Genomic DNA, 16,602 nt, shown 5'->3' on the forward strand with positions numbered 1-16,602 from the left:
ATCCACAGGTTCTGAGGGCTTGACGGATATGTTGCTTTTCTTTCTTCTTTCCGTCAGAGCTTGAGGGCACCTCCTGGGCTCTGTGTTGTAATGTCCTGATAATGCCTAGTTTGTGCTGTAAAGGGTGGTTTGAATCAAATAACAGATGCCATGTAGGCTAAGTTGACAATATGATCCAGTTTGAGGTCTGACTCCTCCCCCATGAGAGCATTTATACCAGCTCTATTACCAGCTAATTAAGAATTGACAAAGCCTCTTGGATAAGAGGTGAAACGTCTTCTAACTTTAAAAACTAAGTCCAGATGACAGACCCTAAACCAACTACTGTGATTGTTTTTATTATTATTATTTATCTGGTTTTTAACAATTTTAACATATATTGAAGGACTTTTAATGTAGTTTTATGTATTGCTTAATGTTTTTAGCAGTACCTTTTTATTAAGGTATGAATGACCAGATAATGACAAATTAAGATCCATCCATCCATCCATCCATCCATCCATCCATCCATCCATCCATCTATCTATCTAAAAATCTCATAAGCGATTTGAACTGAAAAATTGAATGTTGCTTTAATGTCTTCGTTTAATGTCTTCCATTTCCCCTGAAGCTTAAAGATAATTGGGAGAGGCCTTCTTCTCCTTTTGAGTGTTTAAAATAGGGGTGGATGGTAGATGGCATTAGGCCAGGAGAGGAAAGCCTTAAGTTTTGTTCTTCCTTCATCCTTTTGTGTCACACCTTTTTTCCGTTAGCCTGTCCACACGTTCATCAGCTTTGTACAGACGTTTTGTGGTTAAACTTTGCACATGAGAACAGAGACAAAACACGCTCCTCTAGGCAGTCAAATGGTCACGGGTCATAATTTGCATTGCTATCAGACCGACTGTGGACAGAGATATGACCTGCGACGCCTCTGCCAGCTGTACACATAATGCTCCTCAGCTCAACGCTCTGCATCAAAGACACAATGAAACCCTGTGGAGTCTGTGCCTTGATGATTCAGCTGTTTTTGGCAGCAGGAGTCAATACTGGTGAGATCAGAATTCCTTCGGAAGGGTGTTCATATTTATTTATTTTTTTTGCATGATGAAGAAAACCCTTTTTTCACAGCGTAGTATAATTTGAGAAACATCAAACATTTAGCAGCTGGACCATATGCTACTCGGATCATTTTTAAATTCAGCAGAAATAAAAAAAGAGTCTGAGGTTTCTGTGTTAAGTAAGGATGCATTTTTAGTTTAAAAAGTGGGGAAAGGTTTATAACAACGTGCATGTTTGCATTGTACAATGTTTGCAAGTTGTTGGTTGGATAAAGTCTAAGTAACAGGCAAGATGGAATGGATTGATGCAGGTTTTCACATTAAAGTTGTCTTTTGCATTTTTTGAAAATGAGTAAAAGAAGTAAAATGGTTCTGTTCCAGGTCGTATATTGAAAATTTTCAAAACAGATAAAAAGAACAAAACCAAACATCAACAGCATCAGGAGTCATAGACATTAGGATAGGGCCAAACGTGGCAAAGACCGGCAACAAAGCCGCAAACTAACAACATTTAGCATCCTTTCTGATGCACAGCATTCAAATAACAGGCTAGACACCGTTTGAATGCAAAACTTTGATCTGGCTCCAGCAAAGAACGGCCTGCAATAAGTCCTCAAATTGTATTTTAAAACCAACAAGAAAGTATCCCAAATGATTGTTGACATATTCTGCAGATAAGACAATATCTGCAGAACTAGTTAATCAATGATCATTTCCCAAAGCACATTTCTTTATTTTTTTCTGTGTCATCATACAACAGAAAAGAAGGAAAGCGTTGGGTTGCAACCTGCAGCTGAAATACATAGTTGAAAAGCAAACGGTGTTTAACTAATTTATTTTTTACATTTAAATAGTTGGTATTTAGAAAGAGTTGCATTCTTTAACTCAAGGGATTAGATTCCAATACAGTTTTTTGTCTTAACTTTCATTCGTGTCATTAAAGAAAGGTCATTGTGAATACAAGTCAACATCCAGGTGAGAGTGATACATTGGGGATTCCTTAGCACTGCCTACATTTCAGATGCTGAAAACTTTGTGGAGGTTTCCAGTTAGGGTGCATTGGACTCTAAAGAGGCACTGGTGCAGTCCAAATCCAGACATCTAATGTTAAAACAAATTATTTTTAAATAACTGAAAGTTGTCTCTGCCGTTTGGTTGATCCTTTTAGGATCAGCGAATCATCTGCCTCCACCTCATTATATCCTCTGCATCTACATCACTCACACCAACCACCCTCATGTCATCTTTCACTATAGGTCCAAATAAGAAGGGTTATGGTGAAAGCCAAAGAGGACATGAGGGTGGTGAGTGTGAGGGAGAGGGGAACAGAGGAAAGGGCAAGAAGAGGGTGGATGATTCGCTGTCAGGACCCTTAAAGGTTGTTGTCAAAATTTAAACATGTGCACAAATACATAGAAATATATATTTGCATAAATGTATATTTCAAACTGTACATGGAGGGGGACAACTGTTTCTCTCCGTTCCTCTCACCCTGCAGCACAAGCTCAGGTTCCTTCTGACACAGTGTCATGACCATGCCATGATGGTAAACTGTGGATTAGTCCGCTAAAGGCATTTGGCCCTGAATGCCACCCAAGTCACACATGGAGACCCCTTGCAGTTCTTCCTGTGAATGGAAGCCAACGGGGGTTTGGCTGCTAGCCCCAACCGTTCTGGCTCTAGAGGGGGACCTGGGAACCTATGGAACAGAGTGGACTTGGTTTTAATTGTCTCCACAAGGGGTATTTGAACAATTCTTATTCTAGTTTATCACCCAGGTAAAGATAACCATGACTTTAGAGGGGACATAAACAGGCCGCAATTTCTCTGAATGCCAGACTATTAACTTCTTACTTAGGTTCTACACAGACTCATGTTTAGAACTGCTTTCATGGACAGAACAGTCAAACTGTAAATCAAAGTACGGTAGTCAAGTTCCTGATGCTGAAGAAAAGAAGCTCTGCTGTAGTTATTGTTTTGACTGATCACTCTGTCATTAAAGGAGATTTTACATGTCAAAGGCTAAATTTGTATTTTTGTTTCTTGTCTTCAGGTTGGAAGTCTGACTTTGGCCACAGTTTAGGGAAGAGGTAAGATACAACTTTATGATAAATCACACATTGACTAAATGCAGCCAAAGAAAGGAATATAAGGAGCACAAAATATACTTGTGTGTTCTTCTACATCAATGCTAATTTTTTAATTGTTTTTGTTTGCTTCAATTAGACATGAATCTCTTCAGTTTATAGGGATACACTTTCTGCTTTTGTGCATTTGATTGTGAAAAATGTGTTTTATTGCAAATAAGAGTTTATGGAATTATTCAGCATGTGTCCTTATATATTTAAAATAAAAACATTGTCTAACCATCATATTGTCACTCACAGAGAGGAGGTCAGATACAGCTACCAAATGATAGTTGCGATGGAGAACGACCCGGTGGTGATGGAATCGGCTACTTATCTGTTTCTGAGGGATCCCTCTATGTCAACACTCCTGAGGTACCATGAGGGGGCACTGCAGGTTTTGCGAGGAAGCTCAAGGCCTTCTGGAAGAAATCACAATATTATGCTGGTGGGCCATGGCAGCCAAGGCCCCATGGAAGCTGCAAAGCTGGCCGGTTATGGGCCAGACGATATTGCCAAATTAGTCACCACCATAAAAGCTGAAATCCTCTCTGGTGACATTGGTACAGTCACCATTATAAGCTGCAGCCTTGGAAATGATGAACACTTCATGCTGAAGCTGTTGCAGGTCCTTCACTCTGCTAGAGTGGAAACAAAGCTGCATCTGCACACTAGCCTCCTATCGGTAAACTCTGATGGAGAGATAGTGGCTGCTAGTGGCAGCGGCTGGAGGGTCCATGACCACAGCAGCACAATCACAGCTGAGCTACTTGAGAATGGTATACTTCGGACAGTGAAAGAGCTTGGCTGTGCAGGTCCCATCCTTTCAGATTACAAAGGAAAGGCTTTGTACCTGCAGATGTTGGAGTGGCCAAGCCATCCACAAATGTTTGTTCCAGCAGACTTGCGAAAGAAGTACTCCTCTATTGACTGCCTGGAGGGTCTAACTTGGAGCTTGTTCTTTGAGGAGACTGAAAAAAGGCGGGCTCCAGATTACACCCCAAACCATGGTCAAGTAAAAGCTGTTTGGCTTAAAGAGATAGAGGCAAAAACAATTGTTCCCAAACATATCAACAATATACTGGACCTGCTGGTAGAGATCAGATACAATGCCAGGGAGGAAGTTTCCGATGACCTGTACTATGTTCTTAATGACTGTATTTACAAAGTGCAAAATAATAACCTTAGCATCAGCCTGGTGGGGAAGTTCATGAGAATGGACAATGAAGGGGAAGTCGAGGAGTTTGTTCGCACTTTCAGCAATGACCCGCAGGAGTCGTCCCTGCTGGAGCTACAGCAGGGTCTCAAAGCATCCAAGTTTACTGATTTCTGTCGCCAGACATTTCAGCTTCACCACTGCATCTTCAATTGCGAGCGATGGGGCAAATACTTCATGGCAGCAGTGTTTTCAGCGTCTGTGCGCAACTTCCGAACTTTTTCCCTTTTTCTCATGAGTGTTATTGGCTGTGAGGTAGGGCGCTCTCGCGGGTCTGACAGCCCATTGTGCACATCTTTTATTGGAGAGAACCACCCCATGGTGACCAAGGAACCTTGGCCGGAGAACCCCAGACGAGGGTTCTATGGCTGCACTGTTGACAACTACGAAACAGCGCCCCAAAAGGTGTGGCTAGAACAGGTTGTTGCCAAAGAAAATGCCCTATACTTTAGATCAAGGGAGGTCATGAACGCTCTTCATTACGATGAGCAAACAGAGCTAGACATCTTTGGGAGAGTCAAAGTCATGAATAAGTATGTGTTCTCATCATATCTTGACTATTTTCGAGGCACACCTGAAGGAAAGAAACTCAAGAGTGGATGTCCGTCCTCACTCCATTAGAGCTAAAATCCACATCTCTACATTAATTCCAATCAAAACAAAAAAGAGAAGTTGGGTATCATCCATCAATTCCTATCAATAAAAATCAATGACAAGGTCAAGCTGAAAATATGGAGAGTTTTTATGGTTTTTCTGTATTTGTTGAGCATTATGCATTGAATGTCAACTTTGTGTTTGCTTTTCCAAATAAAAGATTAAATTCCACTGATGTCTTAGGACAAGTCTTGGGGAGGCAGTTTGGCAATCAGATGAGTTTTAAATAAGACCATTTAAATAAATAAGAGGGAGACAAAACCGGTTTCAGCACTCAGTGTACTTTTAATACACTTAAACAACCCAAATAACAAAGCATGAAGATGTGGTGTTGCGTTTGTGTCTGAGAATAAAGTGTATGTCTGTTAAATGGGGAAAACAAATGCAACCAAACAGATGAGTGCCTGCAGGGAAATAGCTGAGGACCCCAGAGCTGCAGCGGAGGATCTGGCCGGAGGATGAGTTCTCCTGAATCCATCACCAAATGGAGAAACGAAGCAGGCACCAGGAACACATCTATACAGCCCAGGGTTGTAACAGTGTCTGACAGACTGAACCACCAACAATACCCACCGAAAATACAACAAAATTCAACGAATAGTTCAGACGTTTCTTGGCACTAAAAACAAAACTTAGTTTAAGTTTTTATTTTTCCTCAAAGCCCAACTCTTATCATCTTTTTGATGAGTTTCCAGTAGTCTTAATTATGATTATAAAAAAATCCTATATCATTTTTCAGGACATATTTCTGCAGAGCTGCAGGGGTTCATCAGAGATTTGCCTCCGAGTTGTTGGCGTGGAGTAAGCCCGCCCCCACTTCTCATCATCCCATCATCCACAATTTGAATAAAGAAATACTCAGCAAATGCAATTTTAATAGTAATTTTCTTTATATATGTAATCTGTCATGAGAAAAATGCCACAAGAACGTGATTTGTATTGGAAGGGGGTCTTAAAATCTTTTTAATCAATTTGACTTCACCACCACAGTCATTTTACAGGCCACCATCCATATACTGTTACACAAATTTCCACTATGGGCGTCATTGTGCTGGAATTATGACATTCCATGCCCTAACCAGAAGAAAGTTGTGATGAGGTCCAGCAGGTCAGGACCAGAAGAGTATATTAAAGTGGAAACTAGAAAAAAACGGCTGTAATCCACTCCATTTATGCTCACTGTTGTCTTAATTCTAATCCAACAATGTCCCCATCTATTAAAAAAACTTTTCTTTAATTACAGAAAACAAAATATAGCATATTCCTATGTTTTGCATAATTTCATCAACTATCGTCAAACTAACAGAACCATTAAACACTTCTCTCTGTAGAGTCGTCTCCACCAGCATGGCCAAGCTGCAGACATTCTTTTGTTCTGATCCGTAGGACAATGTCAGCCAAAACATGTTTATTAATAACCCAGCAGGGCTTAGACAGGAATAAGCGACACATTCACGGTTGTGTATTCCCTGGAGAGATCCCGTTATAGTTATCCCAGGGCATTTGGCACTCAAGCACACAGTTAATGTTTCTCTTGGCATTGTTTGCAGCTCCTTCTTCTTTCATCCTATAAGACGCTGTCACATTTTCAAATAGAGTTAAAGGGATCATAAAAAAGAAAGAAACCCTTCAGGTTCAGTTTCAGTTGAATTGACACACACCAGTAAAGGCTGCGGTCTTGCATTTGAAGTTATTGTTGCTTCATGGAAGACATTTCAAACACCACAATTAGGTTTTTGCTGTGGTGGGGGCATAGACTATTGGAGCCCCTCTAAAAACAAGAGTGGTTTTTCTCCTTAACAATATTTGCATAAACTGTACGGTTATAATAAAGCTTTCAGTTATTAATCAGTGCATAAATGAGGGAAGGAGTTTAAAGCAATAACAATTCTAATATTGACACCCGATGAAAAGGCAACACAGAATGTCAGGGACAGAATATTATGAGGAAATCTCAACTGAACTGCCTCAATATTTTTGTCAGAAAATGAAAGGGAAAAATGATTTTGACTAAAATGAGGTTTTGAACTTTTCAGGTTTTATCTGGTTCCTTTTTGTCTGGGAGGGGGGAAAGGGGTGTTACAAGGTAGGTAATAAAAACATTTTTGCCAAAAAAGTTTGATTTCTCAACTCACTTTAACAGATGTTTACTACAGAAGACCGGAATAGCCATGTCAATTTTTTTCTCTTTTCTCGAGATAATAACCTAAAGACTCATTATCATGAGAAGAAAACACCAGTTTTCTAAGGATAACAGAATAAAACTAAAACTTATCTTGAAATCTCGAGAAGACAGAAAAAAAATTATTTTAATTGGAGATTGCTGAATGTTGTGTGTGATTCTCCACAACCCTGTAAGATTACTCATATTCTAGATGGAATAAATACAACACAAAACAGGAATAACAAATGTTTGAACCTTGATTTATGATGGAAAATGGCAAAACACACGTGCTCTTTTAATAAATGTTGGACAGAGTTCTGGGACAAATGGGTGTAACGTTACCCACTTTGTCACAAAGGGTGGGATTAAAGAAGGAGGAGCTAGGTGTCTGCTATATAAAAATATCTTGAGTGAGTTTGGTTCTTCCACCAGCTTAGACAAGCTCTAGAACCTGTTTTAGACAAAATCCTCTGTTTGTTTTCCCTGTCAGCTTCAGGAACCCAACAGCCAAAATGGAAGCCATCAAGAAGAAAATGCTCATGCTGAAGTTGGACAAGGAGAACGCACTGGACCAGGCAGAACAAGCTGAGGCTGACAGGAAAGCAGCTGAGGACAGAAGTAAACAGGTGGGTCATGGCAATCTATAATGTAAATACATTTAAAAGACCTACAATTATCTAAAAAGCACAACATTTTTTTTGGAAAAAGCCATAAAAACCAACAATCACTGTTAACATTTTAACTCCCAGCTCAACAAAAAAGTTAAGCACATAGAAAAAAAAAATTGTATTTTAAAAATTGTTCTGATCACCGACCCCAGACAATGATTACTAAAGATTTACATTTTTTTTACTGATGGGGTTGTTGGAAGGTTAAAAAAAAGCTCCAGAATTTAAGCCTCCTCTACTTTGAGGGTAAATAACAAAAATTGTTTTCAGTCACTGTTGTCAATAAAGATAAAGTTAAAAAATATGTACTACAACTTCTTAATTTGGGGAATAATAAAGTGTCTTTGAATAAAACCAGAGGTCTTAAACTGAAAACAAAATAAAAAAATTCTTAGAGGGTAAGAAGAATTGTTTAAACATAATATACAAGGGAGTGTAATAACATAGGGCAATTTCATATGCATTAAGTGCAGCTCAGTATATCAAAATAGGACTTTCTTCAGGTTACCTGCTGTGTAGATGATTTATTTTCCTTGTCGGTTTGTCTTCAGCATGAAGATGAACTCCTGCAAATGCAGAAGAAGCTGAAGTCGACGGAGGATGAGCTGGATAAATACTCTGAGGCCCTGAAGGACGCTCAGGAGAAGCTGGAAGTTGCTGACAAAAAAGCAGCTGATGTGAGTAATCATGCAACACTAAGCTCAGCTGCTGCACATAGGATCGTTAAACTGAGAAAGAACCGTAAAATACCTGAATGTTGTTTTTTTCCAATTAAATAAACCCACTTTATATTATCTCTGCATCTTTGGTCAAAAATGATCAGTTTTATATCATTTTATAACATAATAAACAGGAGGTATACCATTGGAAAAAACCTATCCTCTGGGTTTGGGATGAGCCATGTGTGAGGATGACATGAAAAGAGGTTTTGCATTGTTGTGCGGTGAGAGCCCGGGGCACAGACTCAGACAGAGGCAGTTGATGTGGTTCGTCCCAGCCAGGCCTGTCCTCCTGTGCTGCATTCCCAGCATGCCTTGCCTGCCTCTCACAGCTGTTGGTGGGATTTAAATCCTGATTTCCACTATGATGTCACCATCATAACCTTGAGTGTAAGCCTCACAATAGTTCCAGTCTTTTTTTGGTCCTTCAGCCATTCCTGTCAGGTCACTTAACAGTTGTTTTAAGTCTTCAGTCTTGACACTCTGTATAAACCTGACGGAAGTGTTTTGTTGGCTTTTTACAAACAATATTTTATAATTTCTTTGTTAAAATCTTCCAAATTTTAAGAACAAACTACCTTTTGCAATATTATTTGTAAATTCTAAAAATCACAATAAATACAAACATCTGTTTAGGCTGTGCTCCACTTGTCCCGAGTTGGGATATGCTGCCATTATCAAAGGATAGATGAACATTTCTGATTTAAGAGCAGGAGTAAGCTTGCAAACCTTGTAAAGCCTTTTTTGTGAGGAACAGGGAGCGGGTAGTGTTTCACTGGTTCTCTAAGCAAATACAAATCAGGCAGCTCTGAAGGCTCACCAATTTCCATGTTTAGATGATGCTTAGTTTAAGTACCTCCTTGATGTTGTCGCATCTCTTGCCTGTGTCTCCACCCTCGAAGGGGCTGCTTTGGTTTTGACTTGTCGGCCACCTCCTCTGCCATGCCTCAGTCTGCAGAGGACCTTTGCATTCCTGCTGGCTGCAACCTCCCCGCTTCATCCTCTGTTTTCCCTGACTTCCCCAGTTTCATGCTCCATCTGCGTTTTATCTTAGGCGTACACTTTAAGAAGATCTGGAAGCCATTTTGGCATCTTTAGAAATGCTTTGAGAAATCTATGATTCAAGGTTGATACTCAGCGACAGCTGTGTGTTATTCCTCTGTATAAATCTTACACTGGCAGCTGTAATTGGAAAATAAACACCTTAATAAAGGTGACAAAGTCAATAAGTATTCATCAGCCTCTAATTCTATCCATTGTCCCACTTACTAAGATAAAAGAGGTCAGTAATGTTAATCATACATTCAATGAGAGAAAGAATGAAACAAAAAATATTCCAAGAAATCAAGTAGTATGATTTTTAATGAGTTATTTGTATGATGGTGCTGAAAATAAGTATTTAGCTCCAACAAACAGGCTAGAATTCTGTCCCACAGAGACCTGTGGCTCTTCTTTCCTGTATTAATGTCACCTGTTTGAACTTATTATCTGAATAAAATACACCTATTTATTCCCCTAAACATTCAGACTCCAACCTCTCCACCATGACCAAGACCAAAGAGCTCTAAAAGAGACAGCCCTTTAAATATAAATCCATTTGTCACCTATTACATAAGAATACTAAAGCTATAGAAAAAGTCCAGTTCAGATCCAAAAGTCTTTAAATAATTCTTGCATCTTTACTCCTGGAGGGAGGTGGCAACTGTGCTCCAGCAACAAAGAAGCAAACCCCACCGGGTTCATCGGGCTGGGAGCTCCTGCTGGATCCATGTTTGGCAAAGTATTCTGTCACAAGAATGGGCAGACGGCTGGATCCAAATGCAGCATGTTTATTAGCTCAGCTAAAAGTCCACAAAGCTAAATCAGGGTCAGGCAGGCAGGAGTCAATAAAGAGCATGGCAGCATCAGAGAAGAAACAGAAATAGTCAGGATCCAGGCGAGATTTGGGGCAGGCAGCAGGCAAACAGAGTGAAAGACAAGGGTCAGGAAATCAGAAGATCGGGTCCAAATACAACACTCGGTAATGCAGGCAGAGTGGCACAAACAATACTTCACACTGAGTGAGGCTCAGTGCTTAGGTGTACTGTGAGTGATTTGCAAATGAAAGTCAGGCGTGTGGCATCCAGAAACTGTTGCTGGGGTTGCTGGGAGATGAAGTCTTTGAACAGCTTTTTTGAACAGCTTTTTCTTTCAAATTGTAATTCTTTCATGAATGTGTTTCTTCATTCCTTCTGTTCTTCAAAATATTATTGTTTCTTTTTTACTTTACCTCTTTATAAAGTGTATTTGGGTGTTTTAAAAAGGGCTTTTAAAAATTATTACTATATAATAACTTGTTGCATTCAATTTTCTGCCTGAAAACATTTTTTGTACCATTGCACGTATTAGTAACACATTGTTTGGCTTACCTTTGGTCAGGCTGAGGCTGAAGTGGCTTCCCTGAACAGGCGCATCCAGCTCGTGGAGGAGGAGTTGGACCGAGCTCAGGAGAGACTGGCAACAGCGTTACAGAAACTGGAGGAAGCAGAGAAGGCAGCAGATGAGAGTGAAAGGTATAACCCTCTTCTGAAATCTGTGTAGTTTTGCTCATGGATGAGGAGGAAAGAGATTGTTATCTCAGCAGAGAAATAAAATTAACCAAACCAGTTATGTTTGAATACATACACACAAATATGTGAGCACAAACTTCTAACGTAGTGTGATATTTTTCTGCACAGAGGCATGAAGGTAATCGAGAACAGGGCCCTAAAAGATGAAGAGAAGATGGAGCTGCAGGAGATTCAGCTAAAAGAAGCTAAACACATAGCAGAGGAAGCCGATCGCAAATATGAAGAGGTGAGTTGGTTTATGTTGCTAAGAGCTGTTAGCAGAATTCTCTGATTGCTAAAAGCACTTTATTTTTCATTATTTTATTTTTGGTATACGTGTTTTCTGACTTTTGAGAATATATGACATTCTGATCTGGTAATTATAAAATATTTTGATACATTTTTATCCTCATAAAATGAATTGAACCGATCTTTTATTGTCTTAGTTAAACTAAATAAGATAATGTTATCTACTATAGCAACTAATAACTTCTGAATGTTTTACTTCAAGTTCTAATAAAGTTGCATTATTAGCACAATTGTCTGGTCAGGTATAACACAAAAGACATTGAAACCTACTTTGTCCATGCTGTAAGCCGTGGAAACAAAACTCTTTTTTAGATATTTAGACAATACTAATATAAACCTTAACAAAGACTGTACATCGTTTTGACTTTTACTTGTTTTAAACCAGGTGGCTCGTAAACTAGTGATTGTTGAAGGGGAGCTGGAGCGTACAGAGGAGAGGGCAGAACTTGCCGAGGCGTGAGTGTTTAATTGAAGCCTTCACCCTATCTTTTCATGTAAAAATGAGCTTTTTGCTAATCTAGTTGGTGTTGTTCACCTTTTGGCATTTCCCTTCATGGGTCGCCACAGCAAATCAGTGTTCACTGATTCGCACAGTCGGTTTGGCAGAGATTTTGACACCGGATGCCCTTCCTAACACAACCCTGTATTTTATCTGGGCTAGGGACCAGCACAGGGGGACCCAGACTTGGCCACTGTTCAAATAGGTCAAGTTTAGACCCAAGCTGGACTATAAAATTAATAATGTGATTTTATTAATTTAAAAAGTTTTACACTTATGTGTCTTGAAAGGGCATCATCTCCCTTATTGGAAGAAAAAGAGCAGAATTAATGATCTTTAATAATCTTAATTTGAAAATTAAAAATAATGAGATTTATTGATCTAAGCCATGCAGTCATTGGGTTTTCTTGAAATTGACCAATTGATGGGTGAGAAAACCAGATGAATAACACCATTTTAAATATTTTCTCTAAAAATATAAAAAAAAATCATTGGAAGTACCGGTAGATTCAAATAAATTACGTGTGTGGAGAAATGTGTAAATGGGTGAATGTTTAAAGAAGTTTTGCTGCTCATTAGAGAAACTTCTTCAGTTCTAAGTTCTGATGTGGAGTTTCAATAGTTCATTTCTTGACTTTTCCAGAGGTGTGGCAAAATAGGTAACTTAACTATGTCATTTAAGCAAACCCAAATGTCAACAATCCAATCCTTTCAGGGAAGAACCATGAGCATTAAGCCACATTAAGCCACGACTCAGCAGTTCACTTTCACCTTGTGGAGTGTAGACCATTCACTTTTCTGTTCAAAGAGTCTTACACTGATTTTTTTTTCCTCTAAAATGCATATCAATCAGTAAATGTGCTGAACTGGAAGAAGAACTGAAGAATGTCACCAACAACCTCAAGTCTCTGGAAGCTCAGGCTGAGAAAGTAAGCAGTCATTGCAAGCACAAACATGACTTCTTATTTTTTCTTCGACCTAAAATTCCCCAGAAATCACTTATAGTAGTTTTATCTGGCATTAAAATTACAGGCACTATTGCCCCACAGTGGGAACGTGACAGTTAATTAAATAAACGTCTTCAGTAGATTTTTTGTGATATGTCTCTAATAAAAAAAAAAAATCTCTAATTAAAATCTTTTACAGATTTCTAACTAATACTTGAGTTGTTTTAGTTTTGGTTGAGTTGTCACAGCAGTCAAATAAACTGATGCATCAACACCCCAAAGTAGTCTAATGGTAAAGTAAAATGCAATTATAACCTATGTCCTTTATCCATTTTCTTGTATTTATCTCTCCATCTTCTGCTGTAGGCAGCAGTCTTAGCACAGAGCCTTGGTTTTGTCATCCATTTTTTTTTAGCAGATTAGAAATAGTTGGGGATTATCAATAAAGAGCTCCAATCTTTTGCTTTGGACACATACCCAAGTCTCTGCCTGGTTTAAATGATACAACACAAAACTATATTAACCCTTGTGCTATCCAATGGGGTCAAGATGACCGTTGACGTGTTCTCCATACCATGACAAAGGTGGATAAAGGTGGAGAGGATTTCATGTAACTCCCAATGTTAAAGTGCCTAAGATAGCACAAGGGTTAAATGTACAGCATAGATTGATAGAACACTGTTACACTGTAGACTTGTGCGATTGCTGTGCATTAACAACTGTTGGATTTCTTTCTGCAGTACTCTCAAAAGGAGGACAAATATGAAGAGGAAATCAAGATTTTAACTGACAAACTCAAGGAGGTGAGCACAAAAATGACATGTCTTTTTCACGCTAAAGATGTATTTTTACCCTTTAATTACCGTCAGCAGTGCAGTACATCAAGTGTTTTACTTTTTAACTTTTTCAGGCTGAAACCAGAGCTGAGTTTGCAGAAAGATCTGTCGCTAAGCTGGAGAAGACTATTGATGATTTAGAAGGTACAGATCTCATTCCATGTGTCCAAGTGCATACTTTATAAGGTGTCATTCCTAAAATCATGAAATGGCAAAAACAAGACTTTTTTTAACCATAAAATTCTTTTCCTTGATGAAAGAAAAATAAATGTTGATGAAAAAACAAACTTTATCACACTGTAATTCGGTTTTCCTTTCTCCCCAAGATGAGCTTTATGCTCAGAAACTGAAGTACAAAGCCATCAGTGAAGAACTGGACCATGCTCTAAATGACATGACTTCTATGTAAGTAATGAAAAGTTGTGTGCCAGAGTAATTCAGCATCCTGTCTGAAAATGTGACTAACTCATTAAAACAAATTTTACCCTAAATATATGCAAATACAATCAATCTTCAAAACTGCATTGTTACTGTTACTGATGACAAACAAATGCTGTTTATCCAAGTCAACAGGTTTGTTTGCACTCTGCTTTTATTTTAAAGACTGAACTATTTTAAAAATAAAACCAGATTGCCACAAAAAAAGAAAATCCTTTAGGCAACACTGTGAGCAATAAGGGTGCATCCTATTAGCAAGCATGCTGCAGATGCATTTGGGGCTGTAATTTGTCATGAGTTGAGTTGTTTAGCCTAGGTTATTTTTTTTTTTACATTGTGCAGTATGCTTTAGGCAGAAATGTCTGTAGAGAAAATTTCAGCTTTGTCGTTTGTAGCAAGTTACATCCCAACTTTGATACAATACAGAAAAATAAATACTTTGCAATATTAATGTCCCAGACCATAATGCGTTGCATGACTCCTTTATTACTTTTAAGTTACTTTCTTTTTAGGACTTGCATAACTATTACATAATATAAAGTGAGAAACTTATCTAAATGCCTCTCCGTTCTAAAATGATATATGATGTAAGAATTAATTATAAAAATATTAATTAAAGGTAAAACAAAAGATTTGAAAGAATAATTTCAGAACTAACACACAACTTAAATCAGCTTCATCTATCTAAATGAAAATATAAACGATTTAGTTTGAAATTAAAAATAAAAGCAACACAAGGCCTCTGTGTTTCAGAAAAACAAATTACAAGCAGCTTAAATTTAATATATACATTTACAGAAACAACAACAAAAAAGGATATTGGTGCTGTGAAAAAACAGGACTGGACACACCTGTCGGGAAGACCACATTGAAACAGAATTGTTTGGGTCTAAGAGGCCAGACTAAAAATTTGGCTTATTCAACATCAGTTTTTAAAGTCTAGAATCTAAAAATGTGGACAGCTCTCACAAAATCATTTTGCACTCTGTTCAGTAACCAGATGCACCGGGGGTTGGGTCGCTTATTTGGGCAAAAACATCATGTCCAGTCCATTTAGTGCATTTCCCTTTAATGAATGTGGAACAAAGACTTTTCTGGCAGACCGCAAAAAAGTGGAAAAAGGAAACAATCGGTATTCAAAAAAACAAACAGGATATTTCAGTGGGGCAGTGCTGTGGTGGTTACTTCCATAAAGGGTATTGGTTTTGCTCCTGGTTGCATCTTTTTAGTGTGGAGTTAGCATGTTCTCTGTGGGAGAACATGTGGCCCGACAGCCCAAATACACGCTTCATGGGTTGATAGGTGACACTTAAGAGTTAGATAGTGGTTTTCATTAAGTGGCCCTGGCAATCCTGTGGTAGCTGGAGTTGCCTCTAGCTCCTACTTAACCCTGTACAAGGACAAAGACAAAGCCAGTATTGATCATGGAATTTGGTGGCTGTTTTGCAACCTTAAAAGGCTGGCAGCAGCTGGCCTAACTTTACGTACAAATGGCTGCGGTCATTGTTGCGAGGAAGAGATGTAGACATCACAAAAGGTGATGAAGAAAGCACAGGTTTTAAAGGGTATTCGCTATTAGTACTATTTTTTTAAAAGTCTTAAAATATGTTAAAGTTATGTTCCACTATAAATAATTGCTGTTGCTTCCATTTATGAAGACTCTTCTCTTTTTTTCAGCTAACCGTCCACAATCTGGTCTGGCTTGACAAGATCCCGTGCAGAACCCCTCCCCCCATCACATATGTTCCAGTGGACGTTATTCACTCTGTGATGAAAGTTTGTTGTGCATTTTGAGCTGTTAATTGTCCGTGCCCACCAGTTCTTTACTATCAAGTGTGACCCAAAGTATTAAAAAAAATCTTTGGAAGCTGTCTGACTCAATTTCTTGTGTAAAAGGAAAACATCAACCAGGATTTCAAGAACTCATGGTGAAATGCCAGCACACAAGTCTGATCTTTAGACTGAATGCATCTATCCTACATACAGATGCGTCATATATTTGACCTTTGACCTTCAGCACATCTCAATCTCCACACAGGCTTTAGAGGAAATCCTTCCAGTCGTTGGCATGTGCTATCTCAAAAGGGTGGCATTCTGGGAGGCCAAAATCATTAATTCTTCCTTCAGTGGAAAAGAAAGCACAAATGCTTCAGAGTTAATGCCATTAGCCGATTAGGATGTGACATCACCACGAGACTCCAATTGTAATAACAGCAAGATTAGAAACAAAGCTCTTTTTATGATAGAGCACAAAATGCTATTAGGCTTCTTTTTGCATTCTCCAGTAACTGTTACATTTATTTTTATTTTTTATTACTAAGATCAACAGGTCGATCCTTTAGAGCACACGTGTCAAACTCGAGGCCCGGGGGACAAATGTGGCCCGCCATGTCATTTT

General features: G+C 38.7%; 2 protein-coding genes across 3 annotated transcripts; both read left to right on the plus strand.

Moving 5' to 3' along the window:
* Window positions 1-359: 359 nt before the first annotated feature.
* Window positions 360-5,207, plus strand: LOC105355132. 2 transcript variants are annotated; one of them, XM_011481186.2, is made up of 3 exons: window positions 360-1,031; window positions 3,094-3,130; window positions 3,428-5,207. In XM_011481186.2, the coding sequence occupies exons 1-3, from the start codon at window positions 932-934 to the stop codon at window positions 5,001-5,003; spliced, it is 1,713 nt and encodes a 570-aa protein (XP_011479488.1). In that variant the 5' UTR covers window positions 360-931; the 3' UTR covers window positions 5,004-5,207. The 2 variants fall into 2 exon arrangements, with proteins under 2 accessions (XP_011479488.1, XP_020562956.1); XM_020707297.1 differs by lacking the exon at window positions 360-1,031 and having other exon boundaries at window positions 1,100-3,130.
* Window positions 5,208-7,601: 2,394 nt separating this feature from the next.
* On the plus strand, window positions 7,602-16,071 carry tpm3 (tropomyosin 3). Its single transcript, XM_004074180.2, has 10 exons — window positions 7,602-7,826; window positions 8,420-8,545; window positions 11,006-11,139; window positions 11,305-11,422; window positions 11,870-11,940; window positions 12,837-12,912; window positions 13,671-13,733; window positions 13,841-13,910; window positions 14,093-14,171; window positions 15,882-16,071. Exons 1-10 carry the CDS (start codon window positions 7,713-7,715, stop codon window positions 15,883-15,885), a joined length of 855 nt encoding a protein of 284 aa, XP_004074228.1. The 5' UTR covers window positions 7,602-7,712; the 3' UTR covers window positions 15,886-16,071.
* The last annotated feature ends 531 nt before the right edge of the window (window positions 16,072-16,602 follow it).

This window comes from Oryzias latipes, chromosome 11 (genome assembly GCF_002234675.1).
Source record: "Oryzias latipes chromosome 11, ASM223467v1".
Lineage (NCBI taxonomy): Eukaryota > Metazoa > Chordata > Actinopteri > Beloniformes > Adrianichthyidae > Oryzias > Oryzias latipes.

Coding starts and splice junctions, on each gene's coding strand:
- tpm3 (XM_004074180.2), top strand. CDS start 7,713: ATGGAAGCCATCAAGAAGAAAATGCTCATGCTGAAGTTGGACAAGGAG. Junction 8,546..11,005: donor CTGACAAAAAAGCAGCTGAT/GTGAGTAATCAT, acceptor ACCTTTGGTCAG/GCTGAGGCTGAAGTGGCTTC. Junction 11,423..11,869: donor CCGATCGCAAATATGAAGAG/GTGAGTTGGTTT, acceptor GTTTTAAACCAG/GTGGCTCGTAAACTAGTGAT.
- LOC105355132 (XM_020707297.1), top strand. CDS start 2,982: ATGCTGAAGAAAAGAAGCTCTGCTGTAGTTATTGTTTTGACTGATCAC. Junction 3,131..3,427: donor GGCCACAGTTTAGGGAAGAG/GTAAGATACAAC, acceptor TGTCACTCACAG/AGAGGAGGTCAGATACAGCT.